General features: G+C 69.9%; 13 protein-coding genes across 13 annotated transcripts in view; 9 read left to right on the top strand and 4 right to left on the bottom strand.

Annotated features, from left to right (window-relative positions):
- Positions 1-24: 24 nt before the first annotated feature.
- On the top strand, positions 25-966 carry MICPUCDRAFT_58376 (uncharacterized protein; the record flags this gene model as incomplete). Its single annotated transcript, XM_003058954.1, has 1 exon — positions 25-966. The coding sequence occupies one exon, from the start codon at positions 25-27 to the stop codon at positions 964-966; it is 942 nt and encodes a 313-aa protein (XP_003059000.1).
- A 147-nt stretch (positions 967-1113) lies between these two features.
- MICPUCDRAFT_68377 (uncharacterized protein) lies at positions 1114-1998 on the top strand (the record flags this gene model as incomplete). Its single annotated transcript, XM_003058953.1, has 3 exons — positions 1114-1803; positions 1846-1869; positions 1894-1998. The coding sequence occupies 3 exons, from the start codon at positions 1114-1116 to the stop codon at positions 1996-1998; spliced, it is 819 nt and encodes a 272-aa protein (XP_003058999.1).
- Positions 1999-2538: 540 nt separating this feature from the next.
- On the top strand, positions 2539-3135 carry MICPUCDRAFT_6396 (uncharacterized protein; the record flags this gene model as incomplete). Its single annotated transcript, XM_003058952.1, has 1 exon — positions 2539-3135. A coding segment is annotated over one exon (597 nt), but the record flags the coding sequence as incomplete, so codon positions are not given.
- Positions 3136-3173: 38 nt separating this feature from the next.
- MICPUCDRAFT_45566 (uncharacterized protein) lies at positions 3174-5543 on the bottom strand (the record flags this gene model as incomplete). Its single annotated transcript, XM_003058589.1, has 5 exons — positions 3174-3488; positions 3582-3837; positions 4053-4258; positions 4725-4991; positions 5145-5543. 5 exons carry the CDS (start codon positions 5541-5543, stop codon positions 3222-3224), a joined length of 1395 nt encoding a protein of 464 aa, XP_003058635.1. The 3' UTR covers positions 3174-3221.
- A 391-nt stretch (positions 5544-5934) lies between these two features.
- Positions 5935-7359, bottom strand: MICPUCDRAFT_68374 (uncharacterized protein; the record flags this gene model as incomplete). The annotated part of the gene is made up of 1 exon (XM_003058588.1): positions 5935-7359. One exon carries the CDS (start codon positions 7357-7359, stop codon positions 5980-5982), a length of 1380 nt encoding a protein of 459 aa, XP_003058634.1. The 3' UTR covers positions 5935-5979.
- Positions 7360-7528: 169 nt separating this feature from the next.
- MICPUCDRAFT_68373 (uncharacterized protein) lies at positions 7529-8532 on the top strand. The gene is made up of 2 exons (XM_003058951.1): positions 7529-7908; positions 8147-8532. Exons 1-2 carry the CDS (start codon positions 7592-7594, stop codon positions 8319-8321), a joined length of 492 nt encoding a protein of 163 aa, XP_003058997.1. The 5' UTR covers positions 7529-7591; the 3' UTR covers positions 8322-8532.
- A 1590-nt stretch (positions 8533-10122) lies between these two features.
- MICPUCDRAFT_68372 (uncharacterized protein) lies at positions 10123-12124 on the top strand (the record flags this gene model as incomplete). The annotated part of the gene is made up of 3 exons (XM_003058950.1): positions 10123-11115; positions 11304-11460; positions 11647-12124. The coding sequence occupies 3 exons, from the start codon at positions 10123-10125 to the stop codon at positions 12066-12068; spliced, it is 1572 nt and encodes a 523-aa protein (XP_003058996.1). The 3' UTR covers positions 12069-12124.
- Positions 12125-12310: 186 nt separating this feature from the next.
- Positions 12311-13057, top strand: MICPUCDRAFT_33672 (uncharacterized protein; the record flags this gene model as incomplete). Its single annotated transcript, XM_003058949.1, has 1 exon — positions 12311-13057. The coding sequence occupies one exon, from the start codon at positions 12311-12313 to the stop codon at positions 12956-12958; it is 648 nt and encodes a 215-aa protein (XP_003058995.1). The 3' UTR covers positions 12959-13057.
- On the bottom strand, positions 13042-14663 carry MICPUCDRAFT_68369 (mitochondrial protein translocase family; the record flags this gene model as incomplete). Its single annotated transcript, XM_003058587.1, has 4 exons — positions 13042-13312; positions 13423-13500; positions 13688-13828; positions 14046-14663. The coding sequence occupies 4 exons, from the start codon at positions 14661-14663 to the stop codon at positions 13142-13144; spliced, it is 1008 nt and encodes a 335-aa protein (XP_003058633.1). The 3' UTR covers positions 13042-13141.
- A 143-nt stretch (positions 14664-14806) lies between these two features.
- On the top strand, positions 14807-16709 carry MICPUCDRAFT_58367 (uncharacterized protein; the record flags this gene model as incomplete). Its single annotated transcript, XM_003058948.1, has 3 exons — positions 14807-15529; positions 15652-16217; positions 16388-16709. The coding sequence occupies 3 exons, from the start codon at positions 14807-14809 to the stop codon at positions 16707-16709; spliced, it is 1611 nt and encodes a 536-aa protein (XP_003058994.1).
- Positions 16710-17027: 318 nt separating this feature from the next.
- Positions 17028-17903, top strand: MICPUCDRAFT_39944 (uncharacterized protein; the record flags this gene model as incomplete). Its single annotated transcript, XM_003058947.1, has 1 exon — positions 17028-17903. The coding sequence occupies one exon, from the start codon at positions 17028-17030 to the stop codon at positions 17901-17903; it is 876 nt and encodes a 291-aa protein (XP_003058993.1).
- A 94-nt stretch (positions 17904-17997) lies between these two features.
- On the bottom strand, positions 17998-19324 carry MICPUCDRAFT_47390 (uncharacterized protein; the record flags this gene model as incomplete). Its single annotated transcript, XM_003058586.1, has 2 exons — positions 17998-18369; positions 18797-19324. The coding sequence occupies 2 exons, from the start codon at positions 19322-19324 to the stop codon at positions 17998-18000; spliced, it is 900 nt and encodes a 299-aa protein (XP_003058632.1).
- Positions 19325-19673: 349 nt separating this feature from the next.
- Positions 19674-20386, top strand: part of MICPUCDRAFT_47389 (uncharacterized protein) — a 3418-nt gene continuing 2705 nt past the window's right edge. The window contains exons 1-2 of the mRNA XM_003058946.1: positions 19674-19987; positions 20165-20237. Coding sequence (XP_003058992.1) covers positions 19919-19987; positions 20165-20237 — 142 coding nt within the window. The 5' untranslated portion in view covers positions 19674-19918. The remainder of the gene's footprint in view (positions 19988-20164; positions 20238-20386) is intronic.

Here is a 20386-nt window from a genome sequence, read left to right as displayed (position 1 = left end):
TCCACCACGCCCGCCGGCGCCGCGATGGCGGCGACCGTGGCCACCATGGACGGCTCGCTCGGATTCGACGCCGTCGTCGTGTGCACGTCGAACGCGGCGCAGGAGGCGTACTGGCAAGAGCGACTCGAGCGCACGCGCGGGCAGGCGGCGAAGAAGGGCGCGGTCATCGTCGCCGTGCACGAGGACTGGGCCTCCGACGGCGCCGGGAACGGCCTCGGGACGCTCTACGCGTACGCCAAGGCGCGCGCGCAAGCGATGGCGCGCGTCGACGGCGCGGTCGACCTCGACGCGATGCTCGCCGAGGGAAAGACCGTGGGGATCTACCACACCGCGGGGAAGGGCACGCGCCTCGCGCCGCTGCCGGGCGCGGAGAACAACAACAAGCCGGGCGTGAAGCTCCCGAGCCTCGTGACCGTGGAGGGCGCGCGCGCGGACGACCCGCCGACGACGAGCGAGCTCACGATTCTCGAGGCTGTGATCCGACAGACGGGGTGCTACGCGCCGCGCCGCGCCGGGCGATGCAGCGTCTTCTGGGGCGACCAGATCTTCGTCCCGAGCGCGGGGCACCTTCCCTCGGGGGCGCACCACGCGGACATACTCGCGCGGATGGGGCCGATGCCGACGGAGGAGGAGTGGGCGGCGAAGGGATTGGAGAAGTACGGGCTCATCGCCGTCAACGCCGCCGACGAGGCGGCGCAAGTCGAGAAGGTTTCGTACGACACCGCGATGAAATTGCTCGGGTCGTTCGGCGAGGTGAAGCGCGTCGGGCCGTCGCTCGGGAGCTTCTCCCTCGGCGCGGAGATGCTGCGAATGCTCCTCGAGGAGTTCGCGACGGAGCTGGAGGAGAAGCGGGCGAAGATGGACTCGGACCCGCACCTGTGGATGCCGATGACGCTGGATAAGGCGCGTTCTATCTCACACTGGTCCCCATACGACCGCGTTGGCGATGTGGACGCCGTTCCTTAAGGACTTTTGCCGTCGTCTCTCTCCGCCCAGGGTCCCTCGCTTTGAATCCCCGCCCTCGACGCCTTTCAACTCCGCTTCTGACGCCTTTCAACTCCACCCCGACGTTCGCTCGTATAAAACGCCCCCAAGGCGGCGTACGTGAGCGTCATGGTCACGAAGAACGAGACGGAGGCGACCGCGGGGGCGCACCACGACCGCATGACCGCGTTCAAGTCGAAGCTGTTGAGCTCGCACCCGGAGAAGGCAGTCTTCGGCGCGATCGACGTCGGCACGGAGTGCTACTGGTGGGATTACGGCTTGCTGTCGTTGTACCAAAAAAATAACATGCTCGCGTTGGACGACACGGAGGAAGCGGCGTCGCTTCGCGCCTACCTGCGCATCCCCGAGGACCGCGCGCAGTCCAGCGAGCTCGGGAACGACGTTCAAGTCACGAACGGCAGCGTCGTCCTCGCGAGCGTCGTGAAGGAGGGCGAGATCGACCACACGATCGCCTCGAGGGTCGTCACCGGAAAGTGCGACGCGCACGGTGCGTCCCGTACACTGGTCCCCGTACGACCGCGTTCGCGTGGTGAACGCAGATCCTTAAGGACTTTTCCCGGCGTGTCTCTCCGCCCACCCCCCGCTTTCAATCCCCGCCCTCGACGCCTTTCAACTCCGCTTCTGACGCCTTTGAACTCCACCCCGACGTTCGCTCGCATGGAACGACCCTCAGGCTGCCTTCTCATCAACGTAACCGCCCGCTCGATCAAAGCGCGGAACTGCGTCATCTACAACGTCGTCGACGACAGCGAGGACGGGCTCGTCTTGCCGGACGGCGCCGTCCTCACGAACGTTTTCGTGCCGGGAAGAGAGAAGCTCGTGCAGAGCAGCAGCACGACGACGGACGGAGGGAAGGTGTTCAAGGTGAGGCTCACGCCCAATCCTTTTTCGTTCGAGGGCGTGTACAAGATGAATCAGAGCACGGACGTCAAGGAGGCGTACAAGCTCGGCGCGGAGGCGCACGCGGACTTGGCGAAAGAGCTCAAGTTTTAAGCGAGCGCGCCTCGCGTCGTGTTGGTCGGTCGGTCGGTTGGTTGGGGTGATGAATGCAGTGCGGGGGGGGGTGAGGGGGGGTCGCGTGTTTTTATTGCAAAAGCAATTTCTGTTGAGGCCGGGTGGTTTCTGCAGTGTTTTCGCGAGCTCGAAGTGCGCGCTCCGCATCACTCGACGAGACGCGTCCCCGTCCGTCGTCGTCGTCGCGACCTCGCCGCGCTTCCTAGCTAGGCTTCCGTCGCGCGCGTCGACGTCGATATGGCGTCCACGGCGCGCGTCGCGTCCTTCGCGTCGGCGCCGCCGACGACGACGACGACGACGACGCGACGCGTCGCGCCGACCGCCGTTACCCTACGCCCTCCTCGATCGCGACGCGTCGGACGACGCGTCGGACGCGTCGTCCCGCCGCGCGCGCTCCCCGGCGTCGAGTCGCCGTGGACGCCCTCGAGCGAAGACATGGACGGCGTCGTGAACGAGCTCACCGCGCGCGCGGCCGCGGCAGCCTTCTACGGCGACGGCGACGGCGACGCGCGCGTCTTCATCGGCCTCGTCGGGGCCCCGGGCTCGGGGAAGTCCACGCTCGCGCGCGAGATCGTCGCGCGCGTCAACGCCGCCGCGGGCGCGGACGTCGCCGTCGTCTTCCCCATGGACGGCTTTCACTACTACCTCTCGCAGCTCGCGGACGCGACGCTGTTCCCGGACGGCGAGGAGGCGGCGCGGTCGCGCCGCGGCGCGCCGTGGACGTTCGACGCGGACGCGTTCGTGCGCCGCGTCGCCGACGCGAAACGCTCGCGCGACGCCGTCGTGCGCGTCCCGGAGTTTGACCACGAGGTGCACGACCCGGAGGAGGACAAGATCGCCATTGCGCCGACGCACAAGATCGTCGTCGTGGAGGGCAACTACCTCACGCTGCCGGACGCGCCGTGGAGCGAGCTGCACTCGGGCGACGCGCCGCTGTTGGACGAGGTCTGGCATCTCGACTGCTCCGTGGACGACGCCATGGCGAGGGTGACGCGGCGGCACGTCGCCGTGGGGAGGAGCGCGGAGGAGGCGAGGAGGAAGGTGGACGGGAACGATCGCCCGAACGGCGAGCTCGTGTGCTCGCGCAAGGGAGTCGCGGACGTCCTCGTGCCGTCGTACGAGTGGGAAGGCAAGTGACGAGCCGAGCGAGGAAGAACGACGAGATTACCTTCGTACATTATAAAATTATCGATCCGACTACATCATCGCACGAGCGTTCGGATGTACAGCTGCGAGTTCCTCCCCTCCTGCGTCACCTTCCCCGGCGGCAGCAGCGGCGAGTCCTTCGCCACTCCCGCGTGCAAGAACCCGCGCTGCGTGAACCAGTCCGCGGTACGCGTAGTGAGCAAGAACATCTTCTCCACCCCCGCGTCGCGAGCTACCCTCTCGAGGTACTCCAATAGCTTGTCGCCGCGGCCTTCGTTTCGATACCCGGGCCGAACCGCGAACGATGCCACCTCCGCGATGACCTGCGCGCCGGTGCCGGTTGACGTTTCGTCTTCCCCCGCTTCCCCCGCTTCCCCCGCGCCGTCGCCGTCGCCGTCGTCCGCGGACCGCTCGACGACGTACCGACGCAGCGCCGCGCAGCCGATGATTTTCCCGTCCCGCTCCATCACGTGAAACGCGCCCGCGCTCACCTCGTCGACGAGCGCGTCGTCGCTCATCGCCACCGTCGTGCCGTCCTTCGCGAGCGGCTCCAGTATGCTCTTGATCTCGATCCAGTCCCCGGGCTTCGCGACGCGCGTTTCCTCGTACCGGTCGCGGCTGATCATCGCGCCGACGCCGTCGAAGGTGTACAGCTCGAGCAGGAGCGCGCCGCTGAGGGTCGAGGGTCCATACGAAGCGACGAACGTCGGGGTGGAGTTGAAAGGCGTCAGAAGCGGAGTTGAAAGGCGTCGAGGTCGGGCGTTGAAAGCGAGGGACCCTGGGCGGAGAGAGACGCCGGGCAAAGAAACTCCTTAAGGATCGGCGTTCACCACGCGAACGGGGTCGTATGGGGACCAGTGTGAGATAGAACGCGCCTGAGCGTGTACTCGAGGAGGTGCGCGCGGCGGACGCCGGCTTTGCACGAAAACACGGCGGCGCAGACTTCCTGCGGGCACCCTTCGACGCGCCATTGGAGCCCGCGTTCGGTGAGCCGCGTCCACGGGCGAGCGGACGAGGAGGAGAAGGAAGAGGAGGAGGAGGAGGAGGAGGAGGAGGACGACGACGCGTCCGGCGCCGCGAGCGATCTCGCGGGCTGCTTCAGCCACCGCCAACCGTCGAGCATCCACCCGTCGCCGTCGTCCATCTCCACCGCCTCGGACGTCTCGTCGCACCACGCCGCGCCCTCCTCGCCGCCGCCACCACCCCCGCCGCCAGCCCCCTCCTCCCCTTTCCTTCGCCGCGCCGCCTTCGCCGCCTCCACGCTCGCGAGCTTGGAGATGTACCCCTCCGCGAGCGTCAGCGGGAGATACTTCAGGGTCGATCCATACAAAGCGACGCCGGGGTGGAGTTCAAAGGCGTCAGTTGGAGTTGAAAGGCGCCGAGGCGTGTCGGGATTGAAAGCGAGGGACCCTGGGCGGAGAGATGCGCCGGGAAAAGTCCTCAAGGAATGGCGTTCACCACGCCAACGCGGTCGTATGGGGACCAGTGTAAGGAGAACGCGCCTTCATCTTCTCCCCGTCCTCGTTCCTCGGCATGTCCCCCTCCGCGACGTACGACACGAGCTTATCCGCGCCCAGGTCGATCGCGCACGACACCGCGACGTCGTAGCACTGACAGTTCAGAACCTCACCCGCGGCGTTGAACCCGAGCGAGGAGAGGAGGACGACGTCGCCTTGGTCGAGACGCACGCGCACGGCGTCCACGTCCACTGAGACGACGTCGCCGGTGTACAAAAAGTCGACGCCGTCGACGACGCCGCGTCGCTTCGCCTGGATGAAGTTCCCGGACACCGCGGTCGGCATCGCGCGCGCGAACATGCCCCCGGGCTGGAGTCGCGCGGCGGCGGCGACCCGCTCGAGGGGTGACCCGCTCGAGGCGGTCGCGTCGGCGGCGGCGTTCGAGTCGCCGCCGCCGCCGCCGCCGCCGCCGCCGCCGCCTCTCCCGTTCCAGCTGTTCGCGTCGCCGTGCCGCCGCGTCACCGCGACGTTCACGCCGCGCGATAACAGCGCCTGCACGAGCACGCAGTTCCTTCCCGCCGCCTCCATCGCGATCTCCAGGGTTTCCGGGTCCGTGACCCGGTACCCGTTCACGACGGCGCTGCTGACGCCTCGCGCCTTCGAGATGGCATCCACCTGCTCGTTGCTTCCGAGGACGAGGACGAGGCGGACGCCCAACGACTGCAGCAGCGCGACGTCGGTGACGATCCCCTCGAGGACGTCGCGCTGGCGCATGACGCCGCCCGGGATGACGATGACGAACGTCCCGCCGGAGTGGTTGACGATGTACGGCGCGGCGGTCCGGAAGAAGTCGACGAAGCGCTCGCCGCCAACCTGCGACACGCGCTTCTGCTGCGCCGCGCTGTCCTCCCAGGAGACCATCGCGGAGGGCGCGCGGCGGAAATGCGCGGAGGCGCGGCATTCGCGGCGGCGCGCGCGGTCGCGCGGTAGGGGGGCGTCCCTCCTCGGCGCGGCGGCCGCGCGCCTCCGCGCGAACGCGCCGGCGGCGCCGGGGCGATTCTCTCCAGAAGCGGCGCCGCGCATTCTCGTCGTCATCGCCGCCGCCGCGGACGTCGCGCGAAGCATCGTCGCCGCCGTCGCCGCCATCGCCGCGAACTGGTTCTTCACGCGGAGGTCAGGCGACGCCGCCGCGCGCGGTAGACGAACGGCGCTCGCCGGACTCGCGGCGCGTGCCCCGAGGCGCGCGCGTCGCGGACTCTGGACGGACGATTCTGTGGCTGGCTGGTGGCGCACTGCAGCTGCAGGCGGTTCACGTCGACGTGCGCGTGCTTGCATTTCACGCTAGTCATACAGTAGTCTACGTTCTCTCCGCCTCCTCCGCTATCGCGACCGCGTGCTGGTACCCCGCGACGACGCGCCTCGTCCTGACGTCGGGCCCTCCTCCATCGCCCCCGCGGCGGCGCGCCATCTCCACCAGCGTCGGCGCCGTCGCGTCGCGCCCGCCGACGCCGCCGAACCCTCCGAGCTGCCCGCTCGCGTCGTCGCCCCAGCCCAGCACCGCGCCGTCCGCGGTGGCGGCGAGCGTGAAGTACTCCCCCGCGGCGACGCTCGCGATCTTCGTCGAGCTCGTCGGCAGCGACGCGGGGTGCGTAAGTCGTCTCGGCGCGCCCGCCGCCGCGTCCGCGTCGGTCGAAGATCCGCGCGTTCCGCCGACGCCGCGGTCGCCGCCGCAGCCGAAAAAAAACGCGTCGCCGTCCTCCGTCGCCGCCGCCGCGTGGCACCGTCCGGCGGCGACGGAGACGACCTTCGCGCGCGTCAGCGCGCCGAGGACGCGCGCAGGTCTCAGCGCTTCGGACGCGTCGCGCGCGGGGCGACCGAGCTCGGCGAAGACCCACCCGCCCGCGGACGACGATGGGACCGCCGCCGCCGAACTCTTTCGAGAGACGCCGCGCGAGCTCGCGTCGTCGTCGTTCAACTCGAACCCCTCTCGCACGCCCGCGTACCCGTCGAACCCGGTCGCGCAGGTGTACACCTTCCCGGACGCGGTCGCGATCACGACGTGGAGATACCCCACGGCGACGTCGACCGCTTTGTCTCCGTCCTCCGCGTCCTGACCGAAGAGGTTTCGGCCGAGCGCGCGCGGGGTCGACGCCGACTTTGGATCCGCGAGGAGCGCCGCGGGCGTCGGCGCGGCGGCGGCGGCGCCGTCGCCGCCGCCGCCGCCGCACGCGTTCAGCCCCCACACGACGACGCCGCCGCTCTCGGTGACGACCGCGGTGGAGTACCGCCCCGCGGCCACCTTCACGACGTGGACGTCAGGGCCGGATCCGGACAGCGCGCCGCCGGCGACGACGCCGGCGACGCCGGAGCGGCACGCGCCGCCGCCGCGACAGCGATCTCCGGGTATCGCGTCCGCGCCCCCCGCGTCCTCGCACGCGCCCGCGCTGCCGCCGCTGTCCTCGACGCACCCCGCGCCGGGCGTCGCGACGCCGACGACGCCCTCGCGGCCGAGCTGCCCGCGGTCGTTGAGCCCGAAAGTGAACGCCCGCCCGTCGTCCGTCGCCGCGGCGGTGTGGTACCGACCGGCGGCGACGTCGACGAATCGAGGCGGCGACGCGACGCTGGTCCCCATACGACCGCGTTCGCGTGGTGAACGTCGATCCTTAAGGACTTTGCCCGGCGCGGCGGCGTCAGCGTCGCCGAGTTCGAACGCGCGCACCTTCGCGAAGACGTCCATCGGCCCGCCGCGGCCGAGCTGCCCGGCGTCGTCGATCGGCGGGGAGCCTCTCCCGCCGCCGCCGCGGCTGTCGTTCCGACCGCACGTGTACAGATCGCCCGCGGAGGTGACGAGCGCGGTGTGGCCGCTGGCGGCGGCGGCGACGACGGACGCCGACGCCGCGTCCTCGAACTCCGCGACCCCGGGCGGGGTCGCGGAAGGATCGGACGGGCGGCCGACCCTCGCGCCGCCGATGCCCCACGTGTACGCGACGAAGCGTCGCGCGGTCGACGCGTCGGCGGCGTCGTTCCGAACGTTCTTCGTCCGTCCCGGCGGCGGCGGCGTCTCGTCGCTTCTCTTCTCCGCGTCCGACGGCGGCGGCGCGCGCGCGTCGTTCACCTCCACCTCCACCTCCGCGCCGCCGCCGTCGAACGCGATCCCCCGCCACGCGTTGCCGTCCTCCCACGCGATGCCTTCGCTCGTGACCTTGCCCTTCAGCGCGGACGGCCCGCCCTTCGGGGAAAAGTCCACCTCGATCTCGGTCTCGTCGACGCGCGCGCGACGACGACGACGACGACGCGTCCTCCACGTCCCTCGCAGCGCCCACGCCGTCCGGGTCTCGCCGCGCGCGCATCCCGGGGTGCCGTCCGCGCCGGTGACGTTCAGGTCGCGCTTCGAGACGAGCGCGACGGCGCGCGGGCACCCCGGGTGGTTCGGGTCCGCGTACGCGCCCGCGGGAGATCTCGAGGCGTCGTCGTCCGACGAGGACGCGCGCGCGTCGTCGTCGTCGTCGTCGTCGTCGTCGTCGTCGTCGTCCTCGTCCGCCGCCGCCGCCGCCGCCGTCGTCGCCGCGAGCGCTTCTTCGCGCGCTTCGGAACGGCCGCCGCCGCCGCCGCCGCTCGCCGTCGCGTCGACGTCGCCGTCGCCGCCGTGCGCGCGCGCGCGGTTCCCTCGCGCGGAGGAGGGAGCCGAACGCGCGATGACGACGGGCGCGTCGACGTCGCGCTCGAGCGGCGACGCCGCCGACGACGCGCGCCCCGACGGCGTCCGCCCGGGGAGGTACAGCTCGCCAACCTTCCCGAGGCTGTGGACCCCGACCCCGCCGCCGGTCGTCGCGCGCGCGACGATCGCGACGAGCGCGACCGCGGCGACGAGCCACGGCAGCCGCGGCGTCGTGGGGCGCGGCGTCATGGGCGCACAGCTGTGACGAGCGGAACACTGACTCGGCGCGTCCGAGGCTCAGGTCGCTGCTGAGTGCAAATTTCAAATAATGCGCTCGCGTCGTCACAACGGGAGGCGCGCATGGAGGCGGTTCCTCGAGGCGCCGCGCCTCGGCGCGCGGTCCCGCTCGGGGGCCTGAGGCGATGCCGTCCGAGGAGCGCGGCGACCGGACGCGCGCGTCGCTCCCTCCTCGAGCGAAGACATCTTCTGCATCATCATCATCATCATCGTCATCGTCGTCGCGACCACGACGACGACGACGACGGCGCGCGCTCGACCGCCGCCGCCGCGTCCGCGGCGGGCGACGCGAGCGCGAGCGCGAGCGACGACGACCGCGACCGCGACCGCGACCGCGCCGCGCCGCGGTCCTCCTCGCCGCCGCCGTACGCGGACTGGTGGACGCGCGCGGACGCGGCCGCGGCGGAGATCGCGCGGAGAGAGGCGGAGACGGTCGCGTCGTTCGGCGCGCCCGCGTCCGCGGAGTCGCACTACCTCCTCCTCGACGACGACGACGCGTACGCGCTCGACGACGCCGCCTCAAACCCCGCCTCCTCCGCGGCCTCGCCGTGGCTCGAGATCCTCGAGCTCGCCGCGACGTTCGGCGCCGCGGGCGGCGGCGTCGCCGCCGTGCTCCTCCAGGAGGCTGCCGTCGCGGTGCTCGTCGCCGCGCTCCCGCTCGTCGCGTTCGGCGCGCGACGCGCGCGCGAAAAGATCTCGCGCCGCGCCGTCGCGACGCGGCTGAGCGAACTCCGAGACGAGCGCGACGCGCTTCGACGCAAGGCGCAGCGCGACGCGTCCCTGAACGCCGTCGTCGCGGACGCGGCGCAGCGCGCCGCGCGCGCGGTGGTCCCGCTCGTCGGCGACGTCGTCGAGCGCGCCGCCGTCGCGGACGGCGCTGCGACCGCCGCGGCGGTCCGCGACCTCGAGCGAGGCGTCAACGCGCAGACGATGGCGTCGAAGACCGCGGCGAGGGAGGCGGGCGAGGTGGCGGGGATGCTCGCGAGGGACGTCGCGGCGGCGCGGGTGGACGTCCGCGTGGGGTTGGACGCCATCGCGGAGGAGATTAAGACGGCGCGAGACGACGCGACGGCGGCGACGCGATCGGAGGTGCGGAGAGCGTGCGACGAGCTGCTCGAGCGCGTGCGCGACGCGCTGCTGGAGGAGGGTGACGATGACAGCGGCGAGGGGTCGCGCGCGGGGAGCTCGGAGACGAGAGAGACGCTCCGAGCGAGCGATCTGCGCGCGTTGAGAGACGCCGCGGAGGCGGCGAGGGCCGCCGCGGAGCTCGCGCGCGACGCGGCGGCGGAGTCGTCGAGCTCGATGGCGACGGCGTCGTCGGCCGCCTCCGCGCGGGCGGCGGCGCTCACGGACGCGCAGCTCGCGACGTTGCTGGACGAGATACGCGACGTCATGCGCGCGGTGAAAGGAGAAAGGCGAGAGGACGGCGACGGCGACGGCGACGATGGCGGCGACGACGACGACGTCGTCGCGCGAGTCCACCCGGAGCAGTGGTCGCTGCTCGGCGAGCGCCTGACGCGCCTGGAGCAGGTCGCCGCCGCGGCGATGTCCTCGACGGAGGTCGAGGCGGTGCGCGACGCGGACGCGGACGCGATCGGGAGGGAGGGGCGAGGCCGAGGGGCGAACGACGACGACGGCGGAGGGCGGGACGAAGAAGACGGCGACGACGACGCGGAAGCGCCGCCGGACGTCGACCCGAGGGCGCCGTCCGGCGCCGCCGCCGCGCCGCCGCCGCCGCCGCCGCCGCCGAAGCCCACCTCCTCCGCGCTGGGACTTCCGTTCGAGTTCACCCAGCGCGAGGCGATCTTGATGACGGGCGAGTCCCTGGACGCGCTCCCGCCGCCGCCGCCGAAGGCGCCCGGGGCGGCGGCGCCGTTGAACGCCGTCGAGGGCACGACGCGAGAGGCGGCGTTCGATAACATGCAGGCGTTGTTGGCGAAGAAAGAGAAGCTGCTGGAGAAGCGACGCGAGGCTGCGAAAGCCGCGGCGGTGGAAGTGGCGGAAGTCGAAGCGAAAGAAGAGGCGAAAGAAGAAGAGGCGGTGGCGGTGGTCGAGAAAGCGACGGCGGAGGAAGAGACGACTCGGTCGTCGTTGCTTCCTCCGTTGCCGCCGTCGTGGGCGTCGTCGTCGTCGTCCTCCTCCTCCTCGGACGATACGGACGCGTTGCGCTCAACGCTTGAGGACGGCCTCGCGTCCCTCCGCGCCGCGCGGTCCGCGGCGTCCGACGCCGGGGACGACCCGAACGCGATGATCGCCGCCGACGACGCGCTCGCCGCCGCCGTCGCGCTTCTTCGCGCCGCCGAGGACGCGCTCCTCGCGGCTTCGGCTTCGGCTTCGGCTTCGGACGCGACTCCGACCCCGACCCCGACCCAGACCCTTCGGTCGTCCGCGGCCGCGAGCGGCAACCTCGCGAACGCGCTCCTCCTCCGCGGCCGCCTCCAGCGCCGCCTCGCCGCGATGGCTGCGCGCGAGGAAGCCGCGAGCGTCGCGCGCGGCGTCAACGCCGGAGCGGCGGGCGCGGCGGCGTTCCACGCCGAGGTGCGTTCTATACACTGGTCCCCATACGACCGCGTCGGCGGGGTGAACGCCGTTCCTTAAGGACTTTTGCCGTCGTTTCTCTACGCCCACCCCTCGCTTTCAATCCCCGCCCTCGACGCCTTTCTACTTCAACTGACGCCTTTCAACTCCACCCCGACATTCGTCGCTTTGTATGGAACGACCCTGAGCTCGCCGAGGAGCTGCTCGTGCTCGCGGGGCGGAGCTTCCGCCGGGCGCTGACCGCCGCGAGCGCGATGGGTCCTGACCGCGGCGGCGACCGCGGCGTGACGCGGGCGCTGACGGGGTGGGGCGCCGCGTTGGCGTTGCGCGCGCGGATGGCGTCGGGTGCGTTCTATACACCGGTCCCCATACGACCCCGTTTGCGTGGTGAACGCCGATCCTTAAGGACTTTTCCCGGTGCATCTCTGCGCCCACCCTCGCTTTTAATCTCCGCCCGTGACGCCTTTGAACTCCAACTGATGACGCCTTTGAACTCCACCCCGACATCGCTTTGTATGGAACAACCCTCAGACGCCGCGGGGTTCGACGGAATCGGCGCGGGTTCGCCCGGGTTCGCCGCGGAGGCTGCGGCGTTGGCGGCGGCTGCGAGCGAGAAGTACCGCGCCGCGCTGCAGTCGCCGTTCGTCGTCGACGGTGGGATGTCGGCGACCGCGCGCGCGGCGGTGTTCATGGACTGGGGCGACGCGCTGCGGCTCGCGGCGGCGTCCGCGGAGGCGAGCGGCGGCGGCGGCGGCAGCGGCGGCGGCGGGTCCGAATCCGACGCGTCCTCCTCGTCCTCCTCGCTCGAGCCGGAGGAGTGTTGGGCGCGCGCGGCGCAGTGCTACGACGAGGCGAGCCGGTTGGACCCGGAAGGGTGCGGCGCGCTCGGCGTGAGGAACCGGAACGCGTGCGACGCCGCGCTCGGGACGCGACGCTACGGAGGTCATCGATAGAAGAGAGGAGAGCGAGCTGGGTCGTAGACTGCGTCGATAAAAATCATCTGAAAATCATCCGCCAGTGATGAAATGTCTCTCGTCACGCCACCGCACCGCACGAGAATGAATCAATCAGTCGTCGACGGCGATCGGGCGTTCAGATCGGATCGCGCGTCGGCACGATGGCGGCCGAGACCGCCGCGGAGGCGATGGAGCCGGACGAGGAAGCGATCGCGCTGTACGGCGACGGCCTCGCGAAGATGGCGGGCTCCTCGCACGGCGCGCGGACGATGCACGTGTACCCCGTGACCAACTACTCGTTCGGGCAAAAGGCTGGGCGAGCCGCGAAAGACGCGACGCCGTCCGCGACGGCGACGCGGCTCCGCGAGGCGTACGAGAGGGACGGCCCGCGACGCTCCGTCGACGCGGTGATGCTCGTGAACCAGCACAACACCCCGCACGTGCTCCTGCTGCAGAGCGCGGGGTCGGGCCCGGGCGCGCCCGCGACGTTCAGGCTGCCCGGGGGACGATTGCGACGCGGCGAGGGCGAGCTGGAGGGCCTGCAGAGGAAGCTTCACAGCAAGCTGTCGCCGTCGGATGCGTCGCTGGGGGGCGCGAAGGAGTGGGAGACGGGGGACTGCCTCGCGCGATGGCACCGCCCCGCGCACGACGCGCACTTCTACCCGTACCTCCCCACGCACGCGACGAGGCCGAAAGAGGCGCGCGCGGTGTACGCGGTGCAACTGCCGGAGAAGTGTAAGTTCGCCGTGCCGAAATCGCTCAAGCTCCTCGCGGTGCCTCTCTTCGAGCTGTACGGGAACGAGAAGCGATACGGCGCGGTTGTGTCTTCGATACCGTACTTGATATCGCGCTTCCACTTGAACCTCGAGAGTAAAGCGGAGGAGTGAGCGAGGGCGCGGAGGAGGAGGCGCGCGAGATAGCGGCGGAGGCGCGCGAAGGCGCCGGGTACGAAGGTAGATTTTAATAAAGGAAAAGAAATTCCCGAATCGATCGCGGCGACGATCCTTATTACACGACTCAGCTATCGTAAAGGTGGTATCGCGCTAGCTAGGGAGGGAGGGAGGGAGGTACTACTTCGGGCTCGTGATGTAGTCCGCGTCGACGCCTTCCTCGCCCGCGACGACGCTCGTCCCCGCCCCGTAGCCGTCGCCGTCGGGAAAGTGCAGCCGCGCCGCCAGCCGCCACCGCGCGTTCTTCTTGCTGTTGCTCTCGCCGACGCCGTGCTCCAGCACCCACGCGTCCTGATGTGTGTAGGGTTAGGTTAGGGTTCGGGTTAGAGTTAGGGTTAGGGTTAGGGTTAGGGTGTATGGACCGTCGAAACCACCGAAGAGAAGAGAAGAGGGCGACGCGCCTCGACCACCAGCACCTCCTCCGGGTCGCCCGCGACCAGGTTCCCTCTCTTGTCGTACGCCGCGAACGTCTCTCTCGTCTTAGGGTCGTTCCATACGAGCGAACGTCGGGGTGGAGTTGAAAGACGTCAGGTGGAGTTGAAAGGCGTCGAGGTGTGTCGGGATTGAAAGCGAGGCGTGGGCGGAGAGAGACGACGGCAAAAGTCCTTAAGGATCGGCGTTCACCACGCGAACGGGGTCGTATGGGGACCAGTGTATAGAACGCACCTTAAACTGCACCGTGAACTGCGCCCAACTCACCGCCGGGTCCCCGGCCGGCGAGCACAGCCGCGCCTGCAGCACCCGCGGCGTCTGCACGTGCTCCAGAAGCTTCCACTCGACGCGGTCCCACCCGCCCTGCGATCGCGCCTGATGAGGGTCGGGGGTCCGCGCGAAGCGACGAACGTCGGGGCGGAGTCGCGAGGCGTCAGATACGATGGAGTCGTGAGGCGTCGAGGCGCGTCGGGATCGAAACCGAGGGACCCTGGGCGGAGAGATGCGCGGGGCGAAGTCCAAGTCCTTAAGGAACGGCGTTCACCACGCGGACGCGGTCGTACGGGGACCGGTGTGAGATGACAGAACGCGCCTTGTCCTCGCGTTTGACGTGCGACGCCGCGCTGCCGGAGCACAGATGCCGGAGCTTGGCGTGGTCCCCGCGCGCGATGAGCTCGTTCACCTCCGCGTACACCTCCTTCGCGGTGTCGAGGAACCCCTCCTTCGTGAACGCCTGGCTTTTGCCGTTCGCGCCGGATTTGATCATCTTCGTGCACATCGAGAGCGCGTGCAGCTCGTGCATCGGACGCGTGACGACGCGCCACAGCCGCTTCCATCCTCGCCTCGTCGCGAGCGATCGCAGCGACGGCCACGCGCGGTTCGGGCGATACGGATCCACGAGCAGGTCCGGGGACACCATGTACATTCGCAGAGGCTTACCTTGCATCGCGGACATCGCGGACGGAGCGGTGACGCCCCTCTGCGTCTGCGGGACCGACGACGACTGCGACGCCGATCGCGACTGTTGGAGGAGCGTCGACGCGATGCGCGGCGCGGGGCCGGCGGGCCCCGCGGTCGCGGCGCGCTCGGCGGCGGTCGCGGCGAGAGGCGCGCGGTGCGCTCCCGCGCCGCGGGACAGCGCCGCGCGATGGGGAGAGGACGCCGCGATCGCGGCGCCGGCGAGGCGCCGGAGGTGCCGCGCGGCGGTCATGACGTCGGTCGCGGCGCTCGGACTGAGGCGTCGCGTCGACGCTCGTTCAGCGTCGGCCCCTGCGTGGCTGGGCTGGGCGACCTTGGGCTGCAGTGATCGCGATTCCAAAGTTCAAAGGTCAGTTTGAACGGCGCCGCGATCAAATGTTGAATCTGAGGGTGGGTGAAAAACGTTTCAGAGCACTCGCTCAGACCTCTCGCTCAGGCAAGTGTTCACGTCTCGGACGTTTTCTCGACCGAATCAGAACCACGACGACGACTCCCGCGGCGACGCCGTCGCCACACCGAACGACGTCTCCGCCCCGCGCGCGCGTCATCGCGTCGAACGCCCTCCTGAGACCCATCCCCTCGCCCGTCATGCTCGCTCGCGGAGGCGGCGGCGCTTCGACGCGCAAGAAAAAACACCGCGCGTCGTCTCGAGATTTCACGACGAGCGCGCGCGCCTCGGACGCGGAGACGTCGTCGTCGTCGTCGTCGTCCTCCTCCTCCTCCTCCTCCTCCTCCTCCTGCTCCATCTTCTCGCTCCGCGACGCGTGCTCGTCGACGGAGGGCGTGGGAAGCTGGAACGACCTCTCCGCCGCGGAGGCGACGCGCGACGACGACGACGACGACGACGACGACGACGCCGTCGCCGTCGCGCCCGCCGCCCCGCCGCGCGAATCTCAACAACATTCGCGCGCGAACGACGACGACGACGACGACGACGACGGCGGCGACCGCGCGACGACCGTCGCGTCCACGGCGACGTCGCACAAGTCCTCCGCGTCCTGGGACGTCGTGAGCGTCTCCGAGCTCTCCTCGCGCTCGGTCTCGCCGCCGACGGGGCTGGGGGACAGCTCCGCGGGGGACGTTCCCTCGTTCGCGTCGGTGCGGGGAAACGCCTCGCCAGTTCTCTTCTCGCGCGCTTTTTGAGATCTTAAAAAAAAAATCTGTTCGCTCCGTCGCGTCTCGTCTCATCCCCTCGCCTCCGCCGCCCTCCCCTCGCGCAGGCGACGTCGATCGAGGACGACGAACCGAGGGCGAGGGCGACCGCGATCGTGAAGCAGATCGTCACCCTCGCCGCGGAAGCGTTCGCATCCCAGAATGCCTGGAGCTCCGACGACGACGACGCGGAGGAGACCGAGTCCGAGACGGAAAACGACGAGAACGCCGCCGCCGCCGCCGCCGCCGCCGCCGCCGCCGCGTCCGCCGCCGCGTCCGCCGTCCCGACGCCGACGCCGCTCCCCGTGGACGCGCTCGCGGACTTCATCGCCCATGGAATTACGACGACGACGACGACGACGATCGAACGCGACGACGACGAAGCGGACGACGCCGACGAGGAGGAGGAGGAGGAGGAGGAGGAGGAGGAGGAGGAGGAGGAGGAAGAGGAGGACGGCGACGACGAAGCGTCCGCCGCCGCCGCCGCCGCCGCCGACGCGTGCGCGTACCACACCGTCGAGGTCGAGGACTCCTGGGTCGACGTCCGCCGCGGGCTCCTCCCCGACCACCCCGCGGCGTCGCCGCCTCCCGCGGGCGTGCTCCAGCGCGTGCAGAGCGCGCTGAGGCGCGTTCTGTCATCTCACACTGGTCCCCGTACGACCGCGTTCGCGTTGCGAACGCCGATCCTTAAGGACTTCGCCCGGCGCATCTCTCCGCCCAGGGTCCCTCGGCTTCAATCACCGACACGCCGCGACGCCTTTCGACTCCGACTGACGCGCCCCTGTGCTCCACCCCGACCCTCAGAGCCGCCGCGGACGCGTCGCTCGCGGCGGTCGAGACCGTCTGCGCTCCCGACGCGGACGGGCGACTTTTTCGCGCGATGTTCGAGTTGTTCACGAAAGTCGGCGCTAACGTCCGCAAGGCGTGCGTTTATACCGTTTCGTCCACGACGAAGCTGACGCGCACTCCCGCGTGGGACGCGGACGCGATGGACTACGCCGCGGGGATCGTCGCCGCGGGAATCGGCGTCGGATGCGGCGTCGTTTGCGTCGTCGGCGTCTTCGAGTTTGGGAAATTCTGCGGCGTTCGCACGAACGGCGACTGGATCGCCGCGCGGTACTCTTGAGCGCGACGAGGCGAGGCGAGGCGAGGCGAGGCGAGGCGAGACGCGATCGTCAGAGGGCAGGAGGGGATTGTATACAGTAGTACACGTCGTGTTGTACAGACGGACGGACGGACGGAACGAGCGTCGCGTCGCGTCGCGCGGCGCGAGATCGAGAAGCGAAAAAAAAAATCGTCCCAGAAGGCGTCGCGTCGCGTCGTTCTCTCTTCCTTCCATCTCCCCGCCCCCCCGCGCGCTTCCCGCAGACCGTCCATCCCCGCTCCGCGCCGCGCCGCCGCGTCCGTCCTCCTCCTCCTCGCCGTCGCCGCCCCGAGCCGCGACATGGTGTGCCTGCAGCGCGGCTTCGAGGACTACTTCGTCCCCTCGGACGAGCGCCTCGTCGCGGTCGTCGCGCTCGAGGCGCTTCCGACCTCCGCGCGTCTCCTCCTCGCGAGGACGACGTCGCTCGCGCGGCTCTTCGCCGCGCTGTTCGCGTACTACGTCGGCGTCATAGCCGCGATGCGCAACGCGGAGTTCGTGGGCAGCGCGGTGCGTCTCGCCGCGCGGGCTCCGACGCGTCGTCGTCGTCGTCGTCGTCGTCGTCGTCGTCGTCGTCGTCGTCGTCGTCGTCGTCGTCGTCGTCGTCGTCGCCCGCCCTCCCTCTCCAAACACACCGACCCGCCCCCGTCTTCGCTTCGCGCGCAGGTCGTCGCGCTGATACAAACGGCCGCGCTCGCGCGATGGAGCGTCGCGCCGGAGTCGCGCACGGTGGCGCACGCGGCGCACGCGCGCTCCGCGATGACGCTGTTCCTGTGCCTCGCCGTCGCGAAAGCGTACGCGTCGCTCTACGTCGCCAACGAGCGGTGCTTCGACGACGACGACGACGACGACGGCGGGCGACGGCCATCGCGGTGCGGGACGATGCGGTGGGTGAACGTCGGCGTCGTGGGCGCGCACGGGTACCTCACATACGTCGCGATGCTCGTGTATCAGAGGCTGACGCATCACTACGCGCACGCCGCGGCGGCGGCGGCGGCGGCGGCGGCGGAGGGGGGAAAGCGCGCGCCTCTCGAGACGGCGATTGGCGCGGACGCGGAGACGGCGACGGGCGACGCGCCGTCGCCGATCGACACGCACGTCATCGCGGACGACGACGACGACGCGAAGGGGTGGTGGTCGCGCGCGATGAGGATGAGGTGGAGCGCGCGCGGCGGGTGAGCGGCGTGGGGGGGGGACTACGCGCGTGAATAAACGTAATACTCGTCCCAAATCGCGAGGGTTCTGTTACTCTTATTATGGTCGCGTCATCGTATTACCTCTCCTCCACCCCTTCCCCTTCCCCGCCTTCCGCGGGAATGTCCACCGCGAACAGCCCACCGTCGCTCACCGCCGCCCGCGAGTCGTCCCCGCCCGCCCACGTCTCGTAGTCCGTCTTAAGCTGCGACAGGAACCGAGGCACGACCTGATTCACAACCGCGCCGACGACGAAATTTCCCGTGCGCTCCGTCGCCTTCACCGTGAACGGGAACCATCGCGGAACGAGCAGGTAGACGCTCACCGCCGTCTCGCTCACGATCTCGCACCGCCCCGTCCCCGGGTTACACCGATCGCTCCACCCGACGCGATTCACGGAGTCGATCTCGAACATGTCGTCGATCGTCCTCACGAGCCCGCCGCCGAGTATCTGCGGGGTGGAGTTGAAAGGCGTCAGTTGGAGTTGAAAGGCGTCGCGGTCGGGCGTTGAAAGCGAGGGACCCTGGGGGTAGAGAAACGCCGGGCAAAGTCCTTAAGGATCGGCGTTCACCACGCCGACGCGGTCGTATGGGAACCAGTGTGATAACAGAACGCGCCTGAGCGTCCACGACGCGAATGACGCACCCGCCCGCGTCGGGCTTCACGTCCACGCGCGCGGTCAACACCGGCGTGAGCTAGGGCCATTCCATACAAAGCGATGTCGGGGTGGAGTTCAAAGGCGTCAGTTGGAGTTGAAAGGTGTCGAGGGCGGGGTTTGAAAGCGAGGGGCGGGCGGAGAGAAGCGCCGGGAAAAGTCCTTAAGGATCGGCGTTCACCACGCCGACGCGGTCGTATGGGAACCAGTGTATAGAACGCACCTCGAACCCGAGGAAGTCCAGCGTCCCGAGCGTGCACTTGAAGACGTCGTCGCCGATGCGCTCCACCTTCTCGCCGTCCAGCGTGCTGTACTGCGACGCGGGCAGGGACATGTACTGTCGAAGCGACCGCGCGCCCGGGGCCTCGACGATCTCGACCGATCCGCTCTTCTTCGCCGCGAACGTGGCGTGGCGTCCGTCGCGCTTCAAGAAGGTGGCCACCTTGGCCGGGATCTCGTCCTCCGCGTCCGGGAGCGCGTCGAACTTGTCGTCGTCATCGTCCCCCTCCTCGTCCTCCTCCGCGAGCGTCGCGGACGCCGCGGAGACGGACGTCGACGTCTCCGTCGCGCGCGTCGGGGCGACGACGATCGATCGCGCCCACGAACCGCGATGAGAAGATGGGATCGCGCCCCGTCGGGGATCACTCCGTCGCGCGCGCGCGACCGACGCGCGGCGCGAGCTCCTCGCCGTCGCCGTCGTCGCCGTCGTCGCCGTCGTCGTCGTCGTCGTCGTCATCGCCGCGGCGCGCATCGTGCCGTCCCCGCGCGTCCGTCCGTGTGGCGACGACGCGCGCGCGCGTCGCGTCGCCTTCGGTCGGTCTCGTCGACTGGATTCGGCACCGGCGCCGACTGGCAGAGTCCGATTCCCCGGTCGATTGACCCGGGACGCACACAGCCGCGAACTCACAGATCAAAGATATTTTCGAGCGGAGATTACGTTTTGAGATGTTTCGCTGGCAGCGCGACTCGCGTACGCCGTACTTTCGTAGTTGTACGGGCAAACAGTCACGACGGGCGTACGCCGGTCGGTCACCGGTGGAAAAGCGGATAGAAAAGATACGAGAAGGTAAATCGCGCCGCGGCGCGCACTTCCCGCGACGCGCGCGACCCGCGCGACGCCCTCCCCCCGCGCGCTTCCGCACGCGTTTTGGGTCGACGTCGGGAAGGGGTCTCTGGCGGGTCCGTTTTGGCGTGAAACGCGTCGCGCGAGGGCGTATCGCGCGTCGCACGGCTCGCGCACGCGCATCGGGGGTATCTCTCTCGGCCGAACGCAACGGCGGAGGGGCGAGATTGATTTGACGAAGCCGCGCGCGGGACCGCCGGCCGGAGTCGAGCGACGAGCGCCATGCAGCACAGCGCGAGCGCGAAGGATCTCATCCAGGCCTCGCGGCCTGGGTTCCCGCAAGGGCTCAAGGTGCGAATCGCGGGTTTTTCCCCGCGCGCGCGCGCGTCCCCGCGCGCGATGCCGCGCGAGGGGTACCGTCCTCGCTCGCGAAAAGGGAACCTCCTCGCTTCCCTCTTTTTTTTATCGTTCGAGAAACGATGCGTCCTCCGCGCCGGACCGACGCGCTCTCTCCCCTCTCCTTCTCAGGTTCTCGTCGTCATGAAGGACAACGGATCGCACGCCGCCGCGAAGAAGATGCTCTCGGAGATCGGATACCTCGGTGCGTCTCGTGCCATCTCGCCGCGCGCGCCGCCGCGTCGCGTCGCGGCATTTTTTTACCCCGGATAAGTTTGAAGCGCCCGCGTCGCGCTTCGCCTCGTTTGGGTAGGGTTGGATCGACGGACGCGCGACGCGCGCGGCGAGATGGTA

This window comes from Micromonas pusilla (assembly GCF_000151265.4).
Source record: "Micromonas pusilla CCMP1545 genomic scaffold MICPUCscaffold_5, whole genome shotgun sequence".
NCBI classification, from domain to species: domain Eukaryota; kingdom Viridiplantae; phylum Chlorophyta; class Mamiellophyceae; order Mamiellales; family Mamiellaceae; genus Micromonas; species Micromonas pusilla.
Note: the sequence above shows the minus strand (reverse complement) of the source record. Positions and strands in the feature narration are given on the sequence as shown.